The sequence below is a fragment of the Epinephelus moara genome, chromosome 23, assembly GCF_006386435.1.
Source record: "Epinephelus moara isolate mb chromosome 23, YSFRI_EMoa_1.0, whole genome shotgun sequence".
NCBI lineage: Eukaryota > Metazoa > Chordata > Actinopteri > Perciformes > Serranidae > Epinephelus > Epinephelus moara.
This window is the reverse complement of record NC_065528.1, coordinates 17,659,225-17,678,134: the sequence shown is the minus strand read 5'-3', so window position 1 is coordinate 17,678,134 and position 18,910 is coordinate 17,659,225. Positions and strand designations below refer to the sequence as shown.

General features: G+C 41.2%; 1 protein-coding gene across 3 annotated transcripts in view; it reads right to left on the bottom strand.

The window, feature by feature from the left end:
* Positions 1–870: 870 nt before the first annotated feature.
* Positions 871–18,910, bottom strand: part of etv6 (ETS variant transcription factor 6) — a 44,290-nt gene continuing 26,250 nt past the window's right edge. For all 3 annotated transcript variants that reach the window (XM_050035949.1, XM_050035950.1, XM_050035951.1), the window contains 6 exons: positions 14,272–14,436; positions 8,722–8,856; positions 4,136–4,753; positions 3,803–3,945; positions 2,264–2,364; positions 871–1,416 (listed from right to left, as the gene is read on the bottom strand). In XM_050035949.1, the coding sequence (XP_049891906.1) occupies positions 1,314–1,416; positions 2,264–2,364; positions 3,803–3,945; positions 4,136–4,753; positions 8,722–8,856; positions 14,272–14,436 (1,265 nt within the window). In that variant the 3' untranslated portion in view covers positions 871–1,313. The remainder of the gene's footprint in view (positions 1,417–2,263; positions 2,365–3,802; positions 3,946–4,135; positions 4,754–8,721; positions 8,857–14,271; positions 14,437–18,910) is intronic.

The window sequence follows — 18,910 nt, the reverse complement described above, 5'->3', positions numbered from 1 at the left end:
AAATCCCTCTTGTAAATGTACACCACATGGATGTGTAAAGAGAACTGGATGCAGCACCACGTTCACTCCAATTAAAGTTACTCAGGGAAGTGTGAAGCTCGAGAAAAAGTTCAATTTCCACAGTATGAAATTATCCACATCTTCAGCATCATTGGGCCCATACAGCAAGCTCACTAGAGACTTAAGGCGGCCAAATGGCTAACTTCTTGTTTAACCCTTGGCTGACTCGAATGGGGATAAAATGATTTAATCGTGTGGCTCTTTTAGACTTAACAAATATTACCAGACTGAATTTACAGACTGCTTATTATTGCCATGGAAGTCTATGGAAAAATTCTTTATGTGCCCGATAGCATCACGTAATGGACATGGGTGTTAAAATTCCACTTTTGGCCTCAAAGCCCGGCACACATCCTGGGGGCTTGGTACACCCTCCAATATTCTCTTTCACTGGGAACTTCGTCACAGTAGAGAAGCTAAAGACAAGGCCCCAGGAAGTGTGCCGTGTTTTGACACCAATTTTCATGTGGTCAAACAGTGTAATTACATCTGTCATGTGATGCTGTGTGGCCCAAAAACACTTTTCCCCATTGACTTACATGGCGAAAGAAATGTCTGTAAATAAGGAGGGTAATTTTTTTGAGCGTCACAGCTCACACGAAGCTGGCAGAAGTCTCTAGTGCGAGTGTTCTATGAGCCACACAATGTGGAAGCAGTGTCGATCATCCGGGTAATTGTTTTGGCTTCATGAACCACTGAGCAACTTTCATAGGAACAAAGACGATCATCTAGTTCTTTTTATACGTCCATGCTAAAGATGCTCTAACTACTGTTTCACTGTGACTTTAAGTACACTTCACACTAAGAGAATACAGTTTGATCAAAAACGTTTATTCCATGGTGAAAACATTCCTGTCACGCACGCACACACCCAATTTTCTTTTTACAAACAGCAAAATTCCATAGTATAATGCATGTGAGGAGACAATAAAATCATCAAAGTGACATAAGCACAAAGTGATTGGCTTTTGCAGTTCATTCAGAAATAAAAGGGAACACTCAGAAAGTCTTTTCAGCTCTCTGTCGGGAAAATCACAACAACTGATGCTGTTTTTTTCTTTTGACTTTAGGAAAACGTCATCCTAAGGCAATCTTAAGAAGAGAGAGTTCGCGTCTGTCTGTGTGGGACTGATACAGGCGAACGTCCCCGCGCTCCAGATTTTAACGTCGATTGTTCAGGCTGCTTCTGAAAGGCATCAGCGGCTGTAGTAGTAGAAGTAAGTAGTTCATGGACTTGTTTTTCCCAGAGTTCCTCAGCATTCCTCTTTGATGTAGATTTGTTCGTCTGTGTCGGACTCCAGGTGCTCCAGCCGGTCCGTCTGTCCGTTCATTATCTCGTCGGGAGTTTTCATGAACCTGATGAACGCCACACAGACGAGGAAACAAGGTCAGTCATTTTATTACAGAATGGATTAAAACATGATCAATAAATTATGAATAGCCTGATTGAAACAAAGGTGTACTTAAAGGTCCAGTGTGAGGATTTACCAGGATCTAGAAGCAGAAATAGAATACAGTATTCATAACTCTTGTAGGTTTCCAATAAGTGATGCATAGCTTGACGCACAAATCATGCCCTTATTCTTAATCCACACGCAAAAACTCCACCGGACCACTCGATAAAGTTTAACAGTTTACTTCAAAACTCAAAAGATGGTACAGAAACAATCATCCATTTTCAAATCTAAAATTATCCAGAAAAAAAAGGTAAAGAAACTGATAAAAGATACAAGAAATAGGAGGTCAAAAAACTGTGTCTCTCCATTGCAATTAACTCCCTCAGATCCCAAAACTCCCCCTACTGGTGAAAGTGTAAAAAAGGGCCAATTAAAGGTACGATACAACAATAACAGGACCCTTATCTTAAAAGTTACAAATGTAAAACTGCATTTAGGCCCCTACAACTATTGTTTCACAAAGCATCACTGTGTTTAACCTTTACCTTAGAATGACCCGTTTATAACTACATACAGAGCAGATTCTCTTCCACCATGTCGTTCTACAGTAGCCTGGACCAAACAAACCAAACACTGGCTATAGAGAGGGCCCTTTTGCATTTTAACGTTACCTGTAGGCCACTGTATGTACTATTACTTATGCTTAGAAAGGAACAGCGAGCTGAGGGGATAAAGTTGGTTGCAATCTGCAATCTCACCACTAGATGCCACTAAATCCCTCACACTGCTCCTTTCAGTCGATTTACCTGAATAGAAGTCTTTGCCCAGGCTCTTTCCTGATAATGTTCAGTTTGTAGTAGTGTCTCAGTGCTCGCGACATCTTCTCGTACGTCATATTGGTCCTGTTCTGTAGAGGTAAAAGAACAAACGTGTCATTATTAATAACAACAACAATAATAATAATAATGTGATGCTACTGATCTACAAAATGAGGCATTTTCTACATCTTTAAATGCTCTCTGCCTTTGAAAGCCGCACCAGTTATTGGTTACTTCACAAGCTGAAAACACAACCTCTGCCTCTTCACATGGGACCAGTATTACCGAGGGACCTCTAGTAATTTGTAATAATGACAGTGGTCGTCTGATCTTAATCCCGTGTGAATCTCTAATTTGTCATGTTAAATTCCATGGCAAATTACCATATTTCACCAAACACAGACGACATGTTATAATATTAGTCCTGTGTGAATCTGCATCTCACTGATTTGGGCTCATATTATTATTGTTACACAGATGAGCGCAGCATTTCACATAGTTAGTGAGACTGAGAATAAACAATTTAATTCGCTGTGTTGCTCAAAGGCTACCACTGACGCTACCTGCAACTTTTAAGGTGGAACGTTACCCTGCATGTTTCTCAGTGCGTGAGTTGACGTCATGAATCGGTCCACTTGTTTTTGTTGTCTCTCTTGCATGACACACACGTCAGTGATGGTTGAAATGCATACCAATTTTTTAAGCGCTTGAAATCCAATCGATTTGTGCCAGCTATGAACAGTTTATTTCCTCACTGTGCTGCGCTCTTCGGCAGCATTACACCTATGGTCTTGACATCATATCCACGGACAGTGTTAGAAATATGGGATGACCGTTTCTGATTTTATTTTATTGTTTTGACTGTTATATTCTCATGTTTAGGAGATAAATATTATTTGTAATAGATTAGATTTGATTTTATACACTTTAAAATCACATCTTGTGTGCTAATTAAATTCACATAGTGTGACTGCTGTTATGACCTACGTCTATCAGCCAACCAATAGATTTGCAGCACGAAATGACGCACTGGTGCTAAACCCAGACAAACAGACGGATAGCAGCTCACCATGGAGGCAAACCTGCTAAAAGAAATGTGTAGTTTGTAAATGACTTGAGGTCCCCTGGTAATAGTGGTCCTGTGTGATTAGGGCTTTAGAATCTACCACCTCATAAAGCTGTAATGGCAAATGTGTTAGCTAACAATTGCCTCCTCAGACATCCAGCTAACAAAGTTTGTGGACCGTAAAGCCAAAGCAATTACTTAACTCTGGCTGAGGGGCTTTGTAGAGCTGAGGGGGATTGCAAAGTTGGGTCAAACACCTTTTTATTTTACATAGTTAATCATGCTATTGTTTATATAAAAGTACTGATTAATGCAGCTTTAAACTGTAAACTGAAATGACTACGACAGTTTTTTCTCTGGCCTAGATCTGGGACAGCCCTGCTCACTGACTCTTCGCCGCCTGCAGTCTGATCACAGACAGCACTAACTGCAAACCTGGAGCCTGCTGAGTGTGTGTTTACCTTGTGATTACCCCAGAGCCTGGCCAGGCCGTTGGGGTCCATGATGCGGAAGACTTTGGTCTCTGTATCCTCCCAGCGGATGTAGTTCTCGTACCTGCTGTCTGACAGGAGCTGGTAGACGTAGTCCCACAGCAGCCTGCAGTCTGCGAGGAAACGACAGGGAAACAGAGTTTGCATGAGAGGTGCGGAGGTATTTGCTCTGTGTGATAATACGTGTCAGAGAATACCGAAGGGACAAGATAAATAACTCACATTCTGTAAGCATGTGCTCACATGGCGACTAAAGGAGCAGGTGTAATGCCAATGCTCAACACTATGAGGATTAAATCTTACCTGCTATCCGTCCGATGGGCATTTGCTGCTCTTCTGGAGGAGACACGGGCATGATGACGTGGTTCCTGTAGAGCGCCTCCTCCTGCTGCTGCTGCTGCAGGAGATGCTGCTGCTGTTGCTGCTGATGCTGGGACAGTGGTATCTGATGGTGGTGTCCCTGAACCTTCCCCTCACGCCCATTCTCGAGCGTTACCTGAGACGGGGGTCCAACTCGGCTGTGCCTGAAGTCCATGGCGGCACCCCCGCCGCCCCTGCTCGGACTGAGGAGCAGGGGGTTCATGATCGCACTGGGCATGAGCTGGATGACGCGAGGAGGTCCCGCCTCCTGGCTCCCAGGGCTGCCCGGGCAGGGGGCTTCTCGCGGCGTTGCGCAGCGGCCGTTGGGTGCGGCCGGGGACACCGACAGAGGGTACATTTCCTCGGGCATGTGGTGGTTGCTGTCTGGCAGCTGGGAGAAGGTCTGGAGGTGGTCTTCACTGGCTACGCGGGGGTGGTTGGGCTCCGGAGGGGATCGTCTGGTGGTCGGATGGTGGGGGGAGCGGGAGCGGTGCCGCAGCTCGATGGTTGGTGGATGCTGGGGGAGTGGCTCTGTACCACGTGGGGCCCGCCGTACCGTTTCTGGGGTTACAAAAGATACAATATGTGATAAATATCTACAGCCATGTTACACAATTTTTATAAATATAAAGCTTACTTTTATTCTTCAAGCAGAAAGTTTAACAACTGATGGTTTCAGTTTCTCAAACATATTTTATATTTACTGAATATCTTTGAATTTTGGCAGACTCAAAAGTAACTAGAGGACGTCACTCTCAGCTCGGAGAAATCGTGATGGCTGTTTTTCTCTTTTTTCTGTCTCAAGCTTTTGGGTGTACACCATTTCCTGTGTTTGCCATACAGGTGTGCCAACAGTTAACACATATTGGCACACCTGTATGGCAGTATTCTCAGTAGCAGAGTGAGAAAACACTGTGACCAACTGTGTCCTCATAAATACCAGAGATGAATCAACACCTCTGATTGTGACAGTGTAAATTTAATAGTATGAGCTCGATAAAGGTGTTACTGACTTCAAGACTGTGGTGCTGGCTGACATTAGAATCCAACAGAGTGTCTACAGGTAGAAACAAGTTAGATTCAAGAGGTTTAAAGACATTTTTAGTTTATGCTCCAGAGAGGATTTACAGCTGCTTTTGATGGAGATCACAATTGAATTGATGGTTTGACAAAAACAAACTGTCGCTAAATTTGACTAAGACCAACATGATGTTATTTAGAAATAAAAAAAAATTGATATGCAAGTGCAAATTAAGATTATTATAATAATGTTGATATAGAAAAAGTGTTATGGGAGTGGTACTGGATCACAAAATCAGATGGAAACCTCAAATAAGTAACCTTCAATCAAAGCTGGCGAGGAGCACTGCAGTTACGGGAAAATCAAGATATACTGGACCATAGATCACTATATATCATCTACTGCTCACTCATTTTACTGTATCTTAATTACTGTGTGGAGGTCTGAGGTAACACATATAAAAGCTATTTATACACATTACACATATTACAAAAAGAAAAGCCATTAGGATTGTACAGAATTTTGGATATAGGCAACACATCAACACAGTGTTTTTAAAGTCACATGCTTTGAAACAATTTACTTTTGGGCAATACGTTTGACAGGAAGAGGGGATATAATTGCAGGAAAATTAAAATGTGTTTGTTCAACTTATAAAAGTCTGTGTATTTTCATTATGTTTCGCATCGCGCCAACAGCAGAAACATGACTTAAAAAACATAGATGGTGCAGCCGAACTGAATTTAAAACAATTGAACTTCTTAAGGCTTCTTAGGACCTGCGGCCACCCTGTCTAATCTAGGCTGTCCATGTGTTTTTTTAATCACTCATTGCACATGTATATCAAGTTCCACTAAGTCTTTCTTTACTTGCATCTGTTAAAAGCAGCAGAGGATAATAATCTCACCAGAAAAAGTGAGTAACAGAGCACAAAATGAAGTGGTGATTGGTAGCTTTTCATGTCATTAGTATCCAAAAATCTGTCCCCTCTGCCAGTAAATTAAAAAAGTGCCCATCACTGGCTTATGGTGTTTCTGGCTTTACACATACAGACCACTAGGTGTCACTGATATCCTGCAGTTAGGCCGAGACTGCTGCTTATTGTTGAAGAGTTTCAGTCAAAGTTATCTGGTTTGTGTTGGACATGAAGTGATGGGAACTTTGATTCCTTTATTCACGTACAATGGATGGAAAAAAAACACATGTACAAAATAGCACTCGCAACAAGGAAGACAGTGGTGATAAATACCAGCAGACCTGCGGCGAGCCAATGGGGCAGTCTGTGGTGCTCGGCAGCTTGTTTAAATAAAGCAGCGTTTCCTTGAGGAGCAGGTTTTACAGCCAACATGTGATCTTACTCCTCAGATCAGAGCCAAAAAACACTCTCAGGTATTTCAACTCCCCACCCCCTAAATTTAAATGTTTGATTTAACTCTTTTACTTTTTAAAGTTTTTAATTTCGACCGTGACTTTCCGAAAATGGTTCAGAAATGACCAATATACAATTCCTTTTTTTTTTTTTTTGTAGAAATGCTTAATGATCCTCATCAGATATTTTTTACATGCTTACAGTCCACCTCAGCTGTCGTTAGCAGCCATACTTAACTACAATTTTACATTTACATTATTTTAAACAGCAATTTTAAGATCTATAATTCTTAGCTCGGAAAAATACTCTATATGCTGTACTAAAAAAGTGTCTGCTATGATAGTGAAGTTAGCCTACTATATATAACCAGTTAAAGTAAAAGCCAATCCTAGATTCTTGTTTGGCGTTTCCCCTCTTTATATTTGCGTTTTGTCAGTCTGGCAGCTGGTCGCTACCTTTTTACAAAGCCCCGACCTCACCTGAGCGCTGTGAGGGTACACGGCCATCAACACCACTAACGCATAGAATAAGAAACTACAGGCAGAGTGCACTGTCTCAGCAGGAAAATACACCACCACACACTTCTAGTGGGTCATAAGTGATGGTTGAGAGGGATTACTTCTGTGTGAGACTATAAAGTGCCCTACTTAGTATATCTTAAAGTCACTTAGCTAATTTAGAGAGACACTGACCTTTACATTTTATAGTTCATGATCATTAGTGTAAATTAAGGATGGGTGCATGAAATCTATAAAGCTTTGAAGGTTTCTTTCTCCTTGTGCTGAAAAAGAATCAAAGCTTTGGGGCTTCAAACGCTGCGAACACAGTGACGTCTGGTGGTTTTCTAAACGTAAAGCCCTTCACCACAACACCTCTAGAATATTAGCATCTGTGGTCTTGTGTATTTAAAAAAAGTTTGACAAGCCTCTGTGTTATGAAATCTGTAATACTTTTACTTTTGGAGTAATTTATATCTTGCTGTAAGACAAATATTATTGGTAATTAATTGAATATATCAGAATAGGTCTGGGAGAATTAATTACTGTACAGCTTTATACTGATAAGGAGCTATCAGTAGATCAAATAATTATGTTGTTTTCAGTTTCCATGCTGCCTTTAGTAGCCTGTTTTTTTATATCTGTCTACTAATATGATTATTATGTTTGTTTGATACTTATATGTTTTAAATAAACTGCTACTGACTAACTCATTAAGATGGTATTGTGTAATGTTACAGTAAAATAAAAATTAATTAATTTCTTTATCTTATTAAATGGTGTTGGGTGTAAGTGTACTTATACTTAATATTATGTCTTTATAGTGTACACACACACGGCTGTATTTCAGTTATTATCCTTATTACAGTAACATATTTTAGCTGCAAAATGGTCAAACCGAATGAAGTGCTTTCCGAAGCACCAGTGACGTCTGAAGTGGTAGATGTCATCAGCATCATGCAACATGGTTTTCCCCCATTTGACACAAGCTGTGACAATATACTGAAACTGAAGTTCACAGGAGTGAAACAAGCTTCAGAGCTTCAGTATCATTGGTTCATCTCTAGTGTCAATATTTCTTGATCATAGATGCTACAGTTTTGGCCACTGTATGCATGTATAATTGATTACAGGCTTTTTTAAACATTCTCTTTATGTTATATTCCTCCTTTGTTCACATTGATTCAAGATACAGCTGAATCAGTCTCACAGATAGTGGGTCCCAGCCAACATTTGTATATGGGGCCCATGTGGGTAGCAAATGGGCTGAAAAATGAGCTCTATATGGGATTGTCCAAGGGTTCCATATTGGCCCCATGACACTTGCCCATGTGGGTGCCAGCAAGACCCATGTGGGGCACACTTGGGCAACCCACCCATATGTGCAATCTGCATGGGGCCAATATGGAACATGTGAACAATTCAATATAGGGCCCATTTTTTCAGCCCATTTACTACCCACATGGGCCTCACATGCAAGTGTTGGCTGGGGAAAGAAGCCGAACGTGTGGGGTGTCACTTATTTTGAGCAGAACTGAGATGATAGCATGTGATAATATTAACAAAATTATATCATGGAAGAATATAATAACATAAGATGAAGTATTTGCCTTCTAAAATGAATAGCATTCACTGGACTGACCTTCAAGCTTCAGGTGCTGCACCGCGCTCTCAGGCAGCGAGTGGAAGGAGTTCCCAGGGAAGTAGGCAGACGGGTAAAACACATGGGGCTTCCTCTGCTTCAGGATGTGCTGCAGCAGCTCATACAGGACGTCCCCTGCACAAATGCAAAAAGGTCAGAGTTCAGCATAGGTAGCATTTCACAGCTGCGTAAAAAGGGAAATTAGTGTTGCCGTCATCCACAGAATCAGTTTCACCGTCTTCTTCCCTTTGCTTTCCAGGCAGCAGGGAGGCTTGAGCAATAATGGAAGAGTCTCTGAGGGGGCAGATGCCACGTTAGAGGGACCGTTTCAGGACAGGGCGTCATAGCAACTTCAGACTTGTTTTGTTATTGCAAAAACATTTCCTAGATGTTCAACACCTAATCTGGTGAACCAGTGAGGACACACTATGAAGCTTAAAGGGACGGTTCACCTGAAAATCAAAAATCCATATCTTTCCTCTTACCTGTAGTGCTGTTTATCAGTCTAGATTGTTTTGGTGTGAGTTGCTGAGTGTTGGAGTTATCAGCTGTAGAGATGTCTGCCTTCTCTCCAATATAATGGAACTAGATGGCACTCAGCTTGGTGACCTGGTGCTAAAGCGCCAAAAAATACATTTGGAAAACTCAACAGCAATGTCTCTTTCCAGAAATCACGAGCCAGTTACTCAAGATAATTCACAGACTTGTTGGGAGCAGTTTCATGTAGGAACTATTTTCTTTCTACCGAACTACACCTGCCAAACCTATCACCGTGCAGAAGGAAGTGTGTATCTACTCATGGACAAGAGGCTCCTGCTTGTGACAATGCGAAATGTAAATATTAACCACGTCCATCTCAGCTAGCTCAGTGGCAATAAATGTTACTCTTTTAAAAGCATTGCATTACTTTTCTTAATTACTTCCTGTAGACAGTAATTTGTTACGCTACTTGTTACATTACTTCTGTGTTACTCTGCAACATCACCTGAGTTTGTTGTCACATTGTCATGTGATAATTAATACTAAGTACTAAAACATTAAACCTTCCACACGCCCACCTATCAGCACGAAACGAGGCTCAGGAGAATTAAGACAGCACTGCAGAAGGCAATTTCTGCCTCAAATAAAACTTAAATAATATATAAAAAGCCTGGCCTTCCTCACAGCATAGTACAAATGTCTATCGCCTAAAAATGATGTATCAGTAGGCCTAATTAATAAAAGAGTGTGGCCTTCCTAACACCATTAAATGATGATGTAAAAGGAAAAAAATGCGCAAAAACTGCATACGAGTGGCATTTAACGGGCCAAACACACTCACTTGAGAGGCTATCTCACCACGTCATGGCCTCATAGTGGACTAGTCCGGTTTATTTGACTTATCACTAAAGCAGCACTGACACCTCATGAGGAGGTGATCCTCAAACTGTTTTATCAGACAACCTGTTCCTCTCGGAGACACCACCAGACTGTACAGGCTGAAAAACCTCTTCACGGTGCAACTGACGGTGTCTCTGCGTTTGATGATTTTTTTTCTATTTGCTTATTACGCAGATTCTCGAAGAACTTGTGTAACACAAGTGACAATGAGTTTGATTAACAAATGTAATGTGATAACTGAATTTATAACAGTTATATGTTAATTTACAGACAATGTAATTTATGTAATTTATGTAATATGCTGGCAGCAATACGGCTGGTGGGTGTAGTTCGGTAGAAAGAAAATAGTTCCTACATGAAACTGCTCACAACTGCTCACAACAAGGTCTGTGGATTATCTTGAGTAACCAGGTCATGATTTCTGTAAAGAGACATAGCTGTTGAGTTTTCCAAATTTATTTTTTGCAGCTTAGAGCACCACAAGCTGAGTGCCATCTAGTTCCATTATATTGGAGAGAAGGCAGACATCTCTACGGCCGATATCTCCAACACTCTGCAACTCACACCAAAAAAATCTAGCCTGATAAAAAGCACTACAGGTAAGAGGAGAAATATGTAGTTTTGATTTGTGGGTGGACTGTCCCTTTAAGATTGTGTTTCTGCATCAGGCATTGCAGGTTATTAAGTGGACACCACGAGCTGTTGATACAACTAAATGGGCCGTAGCTCTATATGACCCTGGTATTCTCCTCTAAGTGGTTCTGCAGTGGTGGCGACACCAGGCACAGAGCCTGAGCAGGAAGTTCACTGAATGATTAACAGCTGTTTGTTTTGCCTCAACACCCCACAATACCGGCTCCTCTCCCGGCGTGACAAAACATTTACGTGGCTAACAACATAACTCCGAGTGCAGCGACCGTGATGTTAACAAAGACTGCCATCACACATTACCTGAAAGATGTTTTTAAAAGGATTACCATAACAAGGAAATGATTCTCATAAAGGAAGTCATGATGAACACACGCACACCCCTTTCAGTTCTCACTTTCTGGTCCTGTGGCGTTGAGTTGCACTGTGGGGAAAATTCCCGCTTCCTGGTGCTTTCAAGTTCTGATTCTGGATTTTAGATGCTACTTTTAAACACAGTTTGACTAAAACCTGCACATAAAATAATATGTTTGGCTTTATAAACTGGGAAAATAAAAAAAAGAGGAGAACGTGTCTGTAGCTCCACAGACTGTGCAGCTTATTGTGGGACGTGAGGTTAAGACATTCCAGGAAAAAAGAATTATTCTTAGAGCTTCTACAAAGGAAAATATGGCACACAGCAGGGACTGATGGGAACTGCACCCTTACAGTCCCCTAAAGGAGGAAACAGACACATCACAAGCCAAGGCATTTGCTCTGTTCCCTAAAATGACGTTGCCACTGATGTCACTGACAACGGGGCCAAAACAACCACCGATATTAAAATGTAATCAATCGCTGTCAGCTTTATCTCCCCACACCCTGTGTTTTAGTTTTAGGAACACAAAAACATTTCAAACATGTACAGTTGCTGATGCATGGAGCCATTTTACAACAACATGATGTCAGTGTCACACAGACAAGTGAAGACAACTAGTTAAAAACCTGCGATGATGAATCACATTTTCCTTTTTTTTTTTTTTTTTCCCCTAGACCTCAATTTCTTAACAGGATGTGAAAACAAGCTTGACAACAGCTGTCAGCTGGGCCACGTCTCTCTATAACTCAGATCATTCCTCACAACATGTAATAATATTTAAAGGGGCACATTAGAGTCTCTGATTGTAGGAAATATGTACTTAACTGAACTGAGCACCCTTTATCTGCTTCCTGTTCAGCTGTATGGAGGATTAAAAATGACTTATTCAATGACTCAACGTTTAAATCAAACGCATAAATAAAGGTTTTAACAACTAATTACTGTATGTGTTAAATAAATACGTAAATTTAAATTTTTTTTAAAATAACTACATGATTAAATAAATAATGTTTGTGGTCAGTTGCAAAAAAAAAAAATGTATTTAAAAATTTCTACATTTTTAAAACTCAAATTATTTTATGTTTTCCTCCATTAGGGCTGCACAATAAATTGAATTATTATCAAAATTGCAATATGACCAGGTGGAATATCCAAATCACAGAAGCTGCAAATTTTGGAAAAGGTACGTTGTTAATGTAACACTGATGCTACAGAGACGTCCCAGTCTACAAATCATATTCCAGATGTAAGAGAACATGCTTGTTTGGTACAGACCCCAGTAAAATAAATAAATAAATAAAATTTAAAAAATCATTATTTTTATATACATATTTAAAATATATAAAAATGTTAAATTAAATGTTTTTAATTTTAAGTATTAGTTCCTATTATTTAATTTAATATAAATATATATATATATATATATATATATATATATATAAAATATGAAAATGTTGTTGTTGTTTTTGGGAAAGTGTGCAGCCCGATAAAGACCCTGCAGCTAGCTAGGGCTGCAACTAATGATTATTTTAATTGCCAATTCATCTGTTGATTTTTGTTTTGTTTTGTTTTGTTCTTTTTTTTTTTTTTTTATCAATTGGTTGTTTAGTCAAGAAAATGTCAGAAAATGGTGAAAAATGTTAACGACTGTTTCCAAAGCCCAAAACCACATTTGAAAATGTCTCCACAACCAAGGAATACTTAGTTTACTGTCACAGAGGTGTAAAGAAACCAGAAAATATTCACATTTAAGAAGCTAGAACCAGAGAATTTTGACTTTTTTTCTTAAGAAATTACTTAAACTGATTAAGCGATTATCAAACTGAGTTGGCAATCTGTTTAACAACTGACAACGTATTGATTAACCATTGCAGCTCTCCAGCTGACCGACATCAATGGCAGCAAAGAGCACACTATCAAGGCAGCTGACTCGACCCTGTGACCAATTATGTTATATCTCCGTGTCATACATTATTAACATAAAGACACAGAAATACATAAAACACATAAATAAGATCGAAATGTAGAACTATATTATGAATTATTAATTCCCTGATTAATTAGCAACATTGATTCATGTGGTCATTTAATTATTTATACATTCGGTTCAGCTTTCATTTGTTTATTCTTGCCTTTGTCGAACATTTTTTTTCTGTATTTATTTCAGCATTTTTAGTCCTTCATACAACTCCCACACTTTTCTGGACTTAAAATGACCCATAGTTACATTGTCATATTTTTCCCAGGCTGTGTAGGGTTGATCCTGCGTCTTATCTTTATATTTCACAACCCTGACAACTCATTTCATCCCACTGCTGTGACTATCACCCTGACACACACAGCACTGACTCCAGCCCTGACAGCCCATGTGAACTGTAACATATCCAGGTCAAACTGTGAGACACTGAATCCTGTTTAATTTCAAAAAACAGAAATCCGTTGACTTTTTTTGCATTATATTCACTCGCCTGGCCGCTAGCGTTGCCGGGGCGACAGTTGAGGTTGGTTTGTACTTCCTGCTCAACCGTCCCCTACTTCCTCCCCCTGCAGCCTCGCTGTAACAGCTGCCTCCTTCCACTGTCGCCTGACACCTCCTTCCCTCCTCTGCACTTTATTGATTTTATGAAGGGTGTAGTTTTGCTGTAAACACATTGATTTTAAAGCTACATTGGCGCAGGTTTTCATGGACAAATAAACTCTAATGTTGGGCCAAACCACAAAGGGCAACAGCTGATCAAGACTTATGGTGCTACATTTTGTTGTGAGTGAACATATGATCGTGGATGTTGATTTATTACAAGTTACTCTCATGTGTGAGGGCCCCAAACTGTGCATTTCCAGTTTTATTTTAGTCCTATCAGTCAATTTGTGACAGCTATTGTCACTTTTTCCCTCAGAGAAGGGAATGTATTTATAATAGCAACAATTTTCCATGATTTTTCTGCACCTAGTCAGAGTGTTTCCATGATCTAAAACTGCTATTTCGTCCTAGTTGGTAAATCCTGTTTTCCAGTCTGGGTCCTGCTCCAGTTGGACTAAAGGAACCAACTAATGCAATCAATGAAAGTGACTCATTTGAAAAACTCGTCTCCAGTTTTCCCACTTCAGAATACACCTCCAGTATCACCAAGAAATTCACGAAGAGGTGGAAAGAAGACAAGTACCGGAGTGGGGGGATCGGTAGCGGAAGTCCTCCTTGGTGAGCAGCAGCAGGGCTTTGCCGTTCATTTGGAAAGAGCCGCTGGTGATCGGCCGCAGGGCGAACTCCTTCTCGGCCCATCGCAGCCACTGGGCCACGTCCTCCCTGCTCCAAAACACTGGCTGCAAACCTGGAGGTGGAAGGATTTGGGGAGAGGGGAAAAGAAACATGAGTTGAGACCGGGGTTTGGTAAAGAGGCAACAAAGTGGAGGTGATGTGGGGATAGGAAGGAAGAGAAGAAGGATGAGCTCAGTGGAGAAGAGGCAGAAGGATGGGGGGTTGGGGGCAAGGAAGGAAGAAAAGAAGGAAAGGCAGGAAGGAGGGGAGGGTGAAGGGGAGTGAGGGGGAGGGAGGAAAGGGGGAGGGGAAGGAGGGGGGAGAGGAAGGAAGGAGGCAGAGGCAGTAAAAAGGATATTGAGGAAGTGGAGATAAAAGCCAAAAGGAGGGAGTGATTACGGGAACGGCAGCAGAGATAAAGAAAAAAAAGATGAAGGAGGAGACAGAGTCAGAAAGGGAGAGGAGGTTAGAATAAAAGACTAGAAGATGATAGGTTAAGGGGAAGAATACAGAATGAATCACGAGGATAAAAAGGGAGGGGGGGGGTATATGAGAAAAACGGTCGGACTGTTATTTTATTTGATCCGTTATGATCTGCGCTGCTCTTTTCTGAACCCCAGACAGGCACATCAGAGGACGGACAGTTTATTAGTTTGTGTATAAACGGACAGGGACACATGGAGGGAGAGCGGAGCAGAGGAAACAGGAATGACAGTGTCTTTTTTTTCTCTCTCTCTCTCTCTCTCTCTCTCACTCTCTCACTCTGAGATGTTTCTTTCACTGCCGTGGGAACAGGAGTGTAAAACATCTGCACTGGTGACCAACAAGCATTTACAGGCAGCGGGAAAGAATAGACAGACTGTGAAAATGTGTTGTGAGTTCTGTTGTAAAAACATTTCTGGCATAATGACATCCTGGACAAAATCTGAAATAAAACTGAGAAAGCAGTCACACTTAAATTCCTTCATAAATCATAGTTTACACAGAAAGCAACACAATTTGACACCAGCAGCAACCCAACGGCAATCTCCTGGGCTGAAAAATGAAGCCAACATGCACATGCCAATAACTGCAGTTCCTCTAATGGCCACTTGAGGCTGGCGCCAAGTGTGAGTCAATCCCCACAGACCCCCATGATTAAATATTCAGCTTTAAAGCAGAAATAATCATGTTTACAGCCTGAAGTGTATGCATATTAAGGGCATGGCCACTTTAAGAGTGACACTACTACTATGACAACGTTATTTAGGGAACGTGACTATGGTGTAACCCCAGATTCACAGAGTACAGACGGAGCCGTAGCAGTCTCTATTTCAGTGTAAACCGAGATGGAGCAGGGACCACCTACTACATATGTTGTATAAAATTGAGTTGCATATTGAACTGAGCCTACTATAACTCAGAGTGCTCTAAAGTGCTACATAAACATAACCTTTAATGGTCCAAACAGTGCTGACCTATTACATTAATTATTATTGGTGGATTCATATATTAATACATCATGTTTGTTTCTGAGGTGGACGATATTTCAGAGTCTCTTGCTCGAAAAGTTACAAATCAGTCCATTGTGGCTCACAAAAATGTCCGAACACTTCAAATAAAAATACAGGTAAGTGTGTTTAAATAGTACGTAACTGTTACCTAACTAGTTCTAGTTCATCATTTCCATTATGGGCAGGTGCCACACAGTGATTAAGCATTAGCTAGCTAACATGATTGCACAATGATTCAGTTAGCCTGTCATCAATGTTGTGTACTGTAAATTGTGACATGGTTTTGGTTACAATTTGAAAAACGCGAGAGGGTGCGCTTTAACGTTATTTGTGACATGACAGAGATGTGGTCAGGACTGAGGCGTGGTATTACCAACAAAATAAAATTTGTAATCAAATCTAAATGCTTTTAGGCCTGTTTTTCACGAGCAAAAATTAGCATTAGCTTTATCAGTTAACCACAGCTGTATATACACTGTGCTAACCAAGCTAGCAGCCAGCACTGGGGGGTAACTCCACCCTCACGTCCAAATATGGTCACTTCTGGCTCAAAAATCTAAGATGGTGTCGGCAAAAATGCCAAACTTGAGGCTTTAAAACCAGAGTCCACAAACCAATAGGTGATGTCATGGTGCCTACGTACAATATTTTATACAGTCTGTTGCAGCCACCACCATGGCTAAATGCTAACGCTATTATATTAAGGTAACAACCACTAAAAAGATACTGACTGCAAAAAACTCTGACTGTAATTTGTTCTTTTCCAGAAACGTTTTGTTCTACGACATAAAATACAGTCAGTAAATACCCCACTTGTGAATTTTGAAGCTTTTAGGTCTCGCCAAAAAGGCGGTTGCTAACAAGTGGCTAAATGAGACTACAGAACGTCCTTGTGCCATTAACTTTTACTTCTGGCGATTGCATTTATGCTTCAAAAATCAAAAAAGTGGTATTAATTAACAGAACGTTTGAGTATCATGAATGTTTGTTTGCTAATCCAAAATCCAATGGAAAACGTCCCATTGACTTTTTGACGAGGGAACCAAGGTGCCACCAACTTCCACATCAGCCTACAAAAAACAAAAGTCGTCCCCGCAGCAGTCCATAGCAGAGTGCTGCTCTTCATTATCATGCGTCATCCTCCTTCACCTATTGTCTTTTTTATAGAGTTATAAAGGAACTTTATCAAGGAAGATGAACTTTTGCTCTGAGGTTTATTTTCAGCTCTTTTCAACTATTTCTGTTCTCAATCTCTGATATTCTTATTTCCTGACATAACAGGATGTATATTTTTAGTATTACACTTTTTTTTTTTTACCCATTATTTACCCCTTATCTCGGTTAACATAGATACTGCCACCTCATCCTATCATTTTGTACTCTCTATATAACCCAGCAATCTACAATATGACTTAACCTCCCTCTTTTTTTTCCTAACTCCTCTTTCACACGCACACACACCCAAAAAAACAGGCTTGCAACACAGCGATCAGAACACCGATGACACCCACACGGAGAATAACTACTCATTTCTTACATCTCACTTATCGCTCGGCCTCAAACACTTCCTCTGGGAGTCGGACAGCTGTTATCTTTGGCCGCCAATGTCACTGTCACACAAGTAATAGGAACCCTGTGCTCGCTTTCAGGCCTCTCTCCCCCCACTCAGCTCCCCCGACCCGTCAAACAGAGGAAGTTTTCACAGAGAGCAATCAATATAAAATGAAACCCTGTCTAGATTGTCAGATTCCCATTTCTTCCCTTTCCTCCTAGTCCTCCATATTCAGATAGTGGCACGAGCCCTGCAGATAAGCCCGGGAAGGCCTCGGTTATCTGGAGCACAGCATACGGTCTGTCAGGCTCTGACCCTCAGCTTGTCAACAGACATCCTCGGAGAGTGTTGGGGAATGGGATACAGGTGTTTCACAACCACAGGAGCTAGTGGTGGGCAGATAAGGAACTGTATTTCCTCATGTTTTTAGTGCTTTTATTAAAGAATCCTTTGCCTGTTTCCAGACGTATGATTAACTTCAGCAGTAAGAGAACTAATATTCCCAGAAAACCAGTGATGTCTGACTTGAACAGCTAAAGCATAGTGTCCCTTTTGTAGCTTATTCAAATGACTTTATGTTTAAATTTAGCTGGACTATATAACAGGAATAGATCTAGGATGCACTGGAATACTCCTGACTGACTACATGACTGACTTTCTATCAATATTGAATCAAGCTGCCATCTGTAATACGTGCACCAGCTGTATGTTTGTCTCCCGTGGCTGACTTGTGAGAGCAGCGAGGCCAGGGCGGGCAGCAGTGCAGCCCGGGTCACGGGGTCACAACTGCGGTATGCTCTCTCCAGAGCCGGAGAGAGGTGCTGCTCTGCCAAAACCCCTCCGAGATCCGGTCTGCCGGCCTCCGCCATCTGCACAGAGCCCAAAGGAGGAAGCAACAAGGGGAGCAGAAGGGAGGAGGAGGAGGAAGAAGGGGGCCCAAACAAACGTGTCCCACAACGTACTTTGGCAGGAAGCAATCCAGCGTGGGCTCTGTTTCAGCACAGGAAACTTCCTGCGGTAAGGTTAGAGAGAGACGCCGGGAGGTTTATTAACAGACAGCAGCAAGACGGAGATGAGAAAAGGAAGAGTGGAAACAGAAAGGAAAGAGTGATGAGAGCCGCAGCAGCACTCAGTGTGTGAGGACGGGGGTGGGAATTATGGCAGATGAAAATCGCAAACAAAGACGCAAAAAGAGGAAGGAAAGTCAAACAGGAAGGGAAACAGATACTAAGCCGGTTCACAGAGTGGGACGTCAGGCTCAGCCCTGAATTCTTGCTCATATCTGATTCTTGTGACTCTTACCTATTCTGGGATGTAACAAATATATAAAGCCTGTGAGCTAGTTCAGGCAGTCAACCTGAGTCAGCACTCACATGGCTTACTCCTTATACTAACCAATGGTGGTGTACGTAAGCAGTCAGTGTTCTGCTCACTTTTCTACTGACATGCCTGCTCACCTGAAAGCTACGCTGTCACTTGCTGCCTCCACTGCTGCAGCTGTT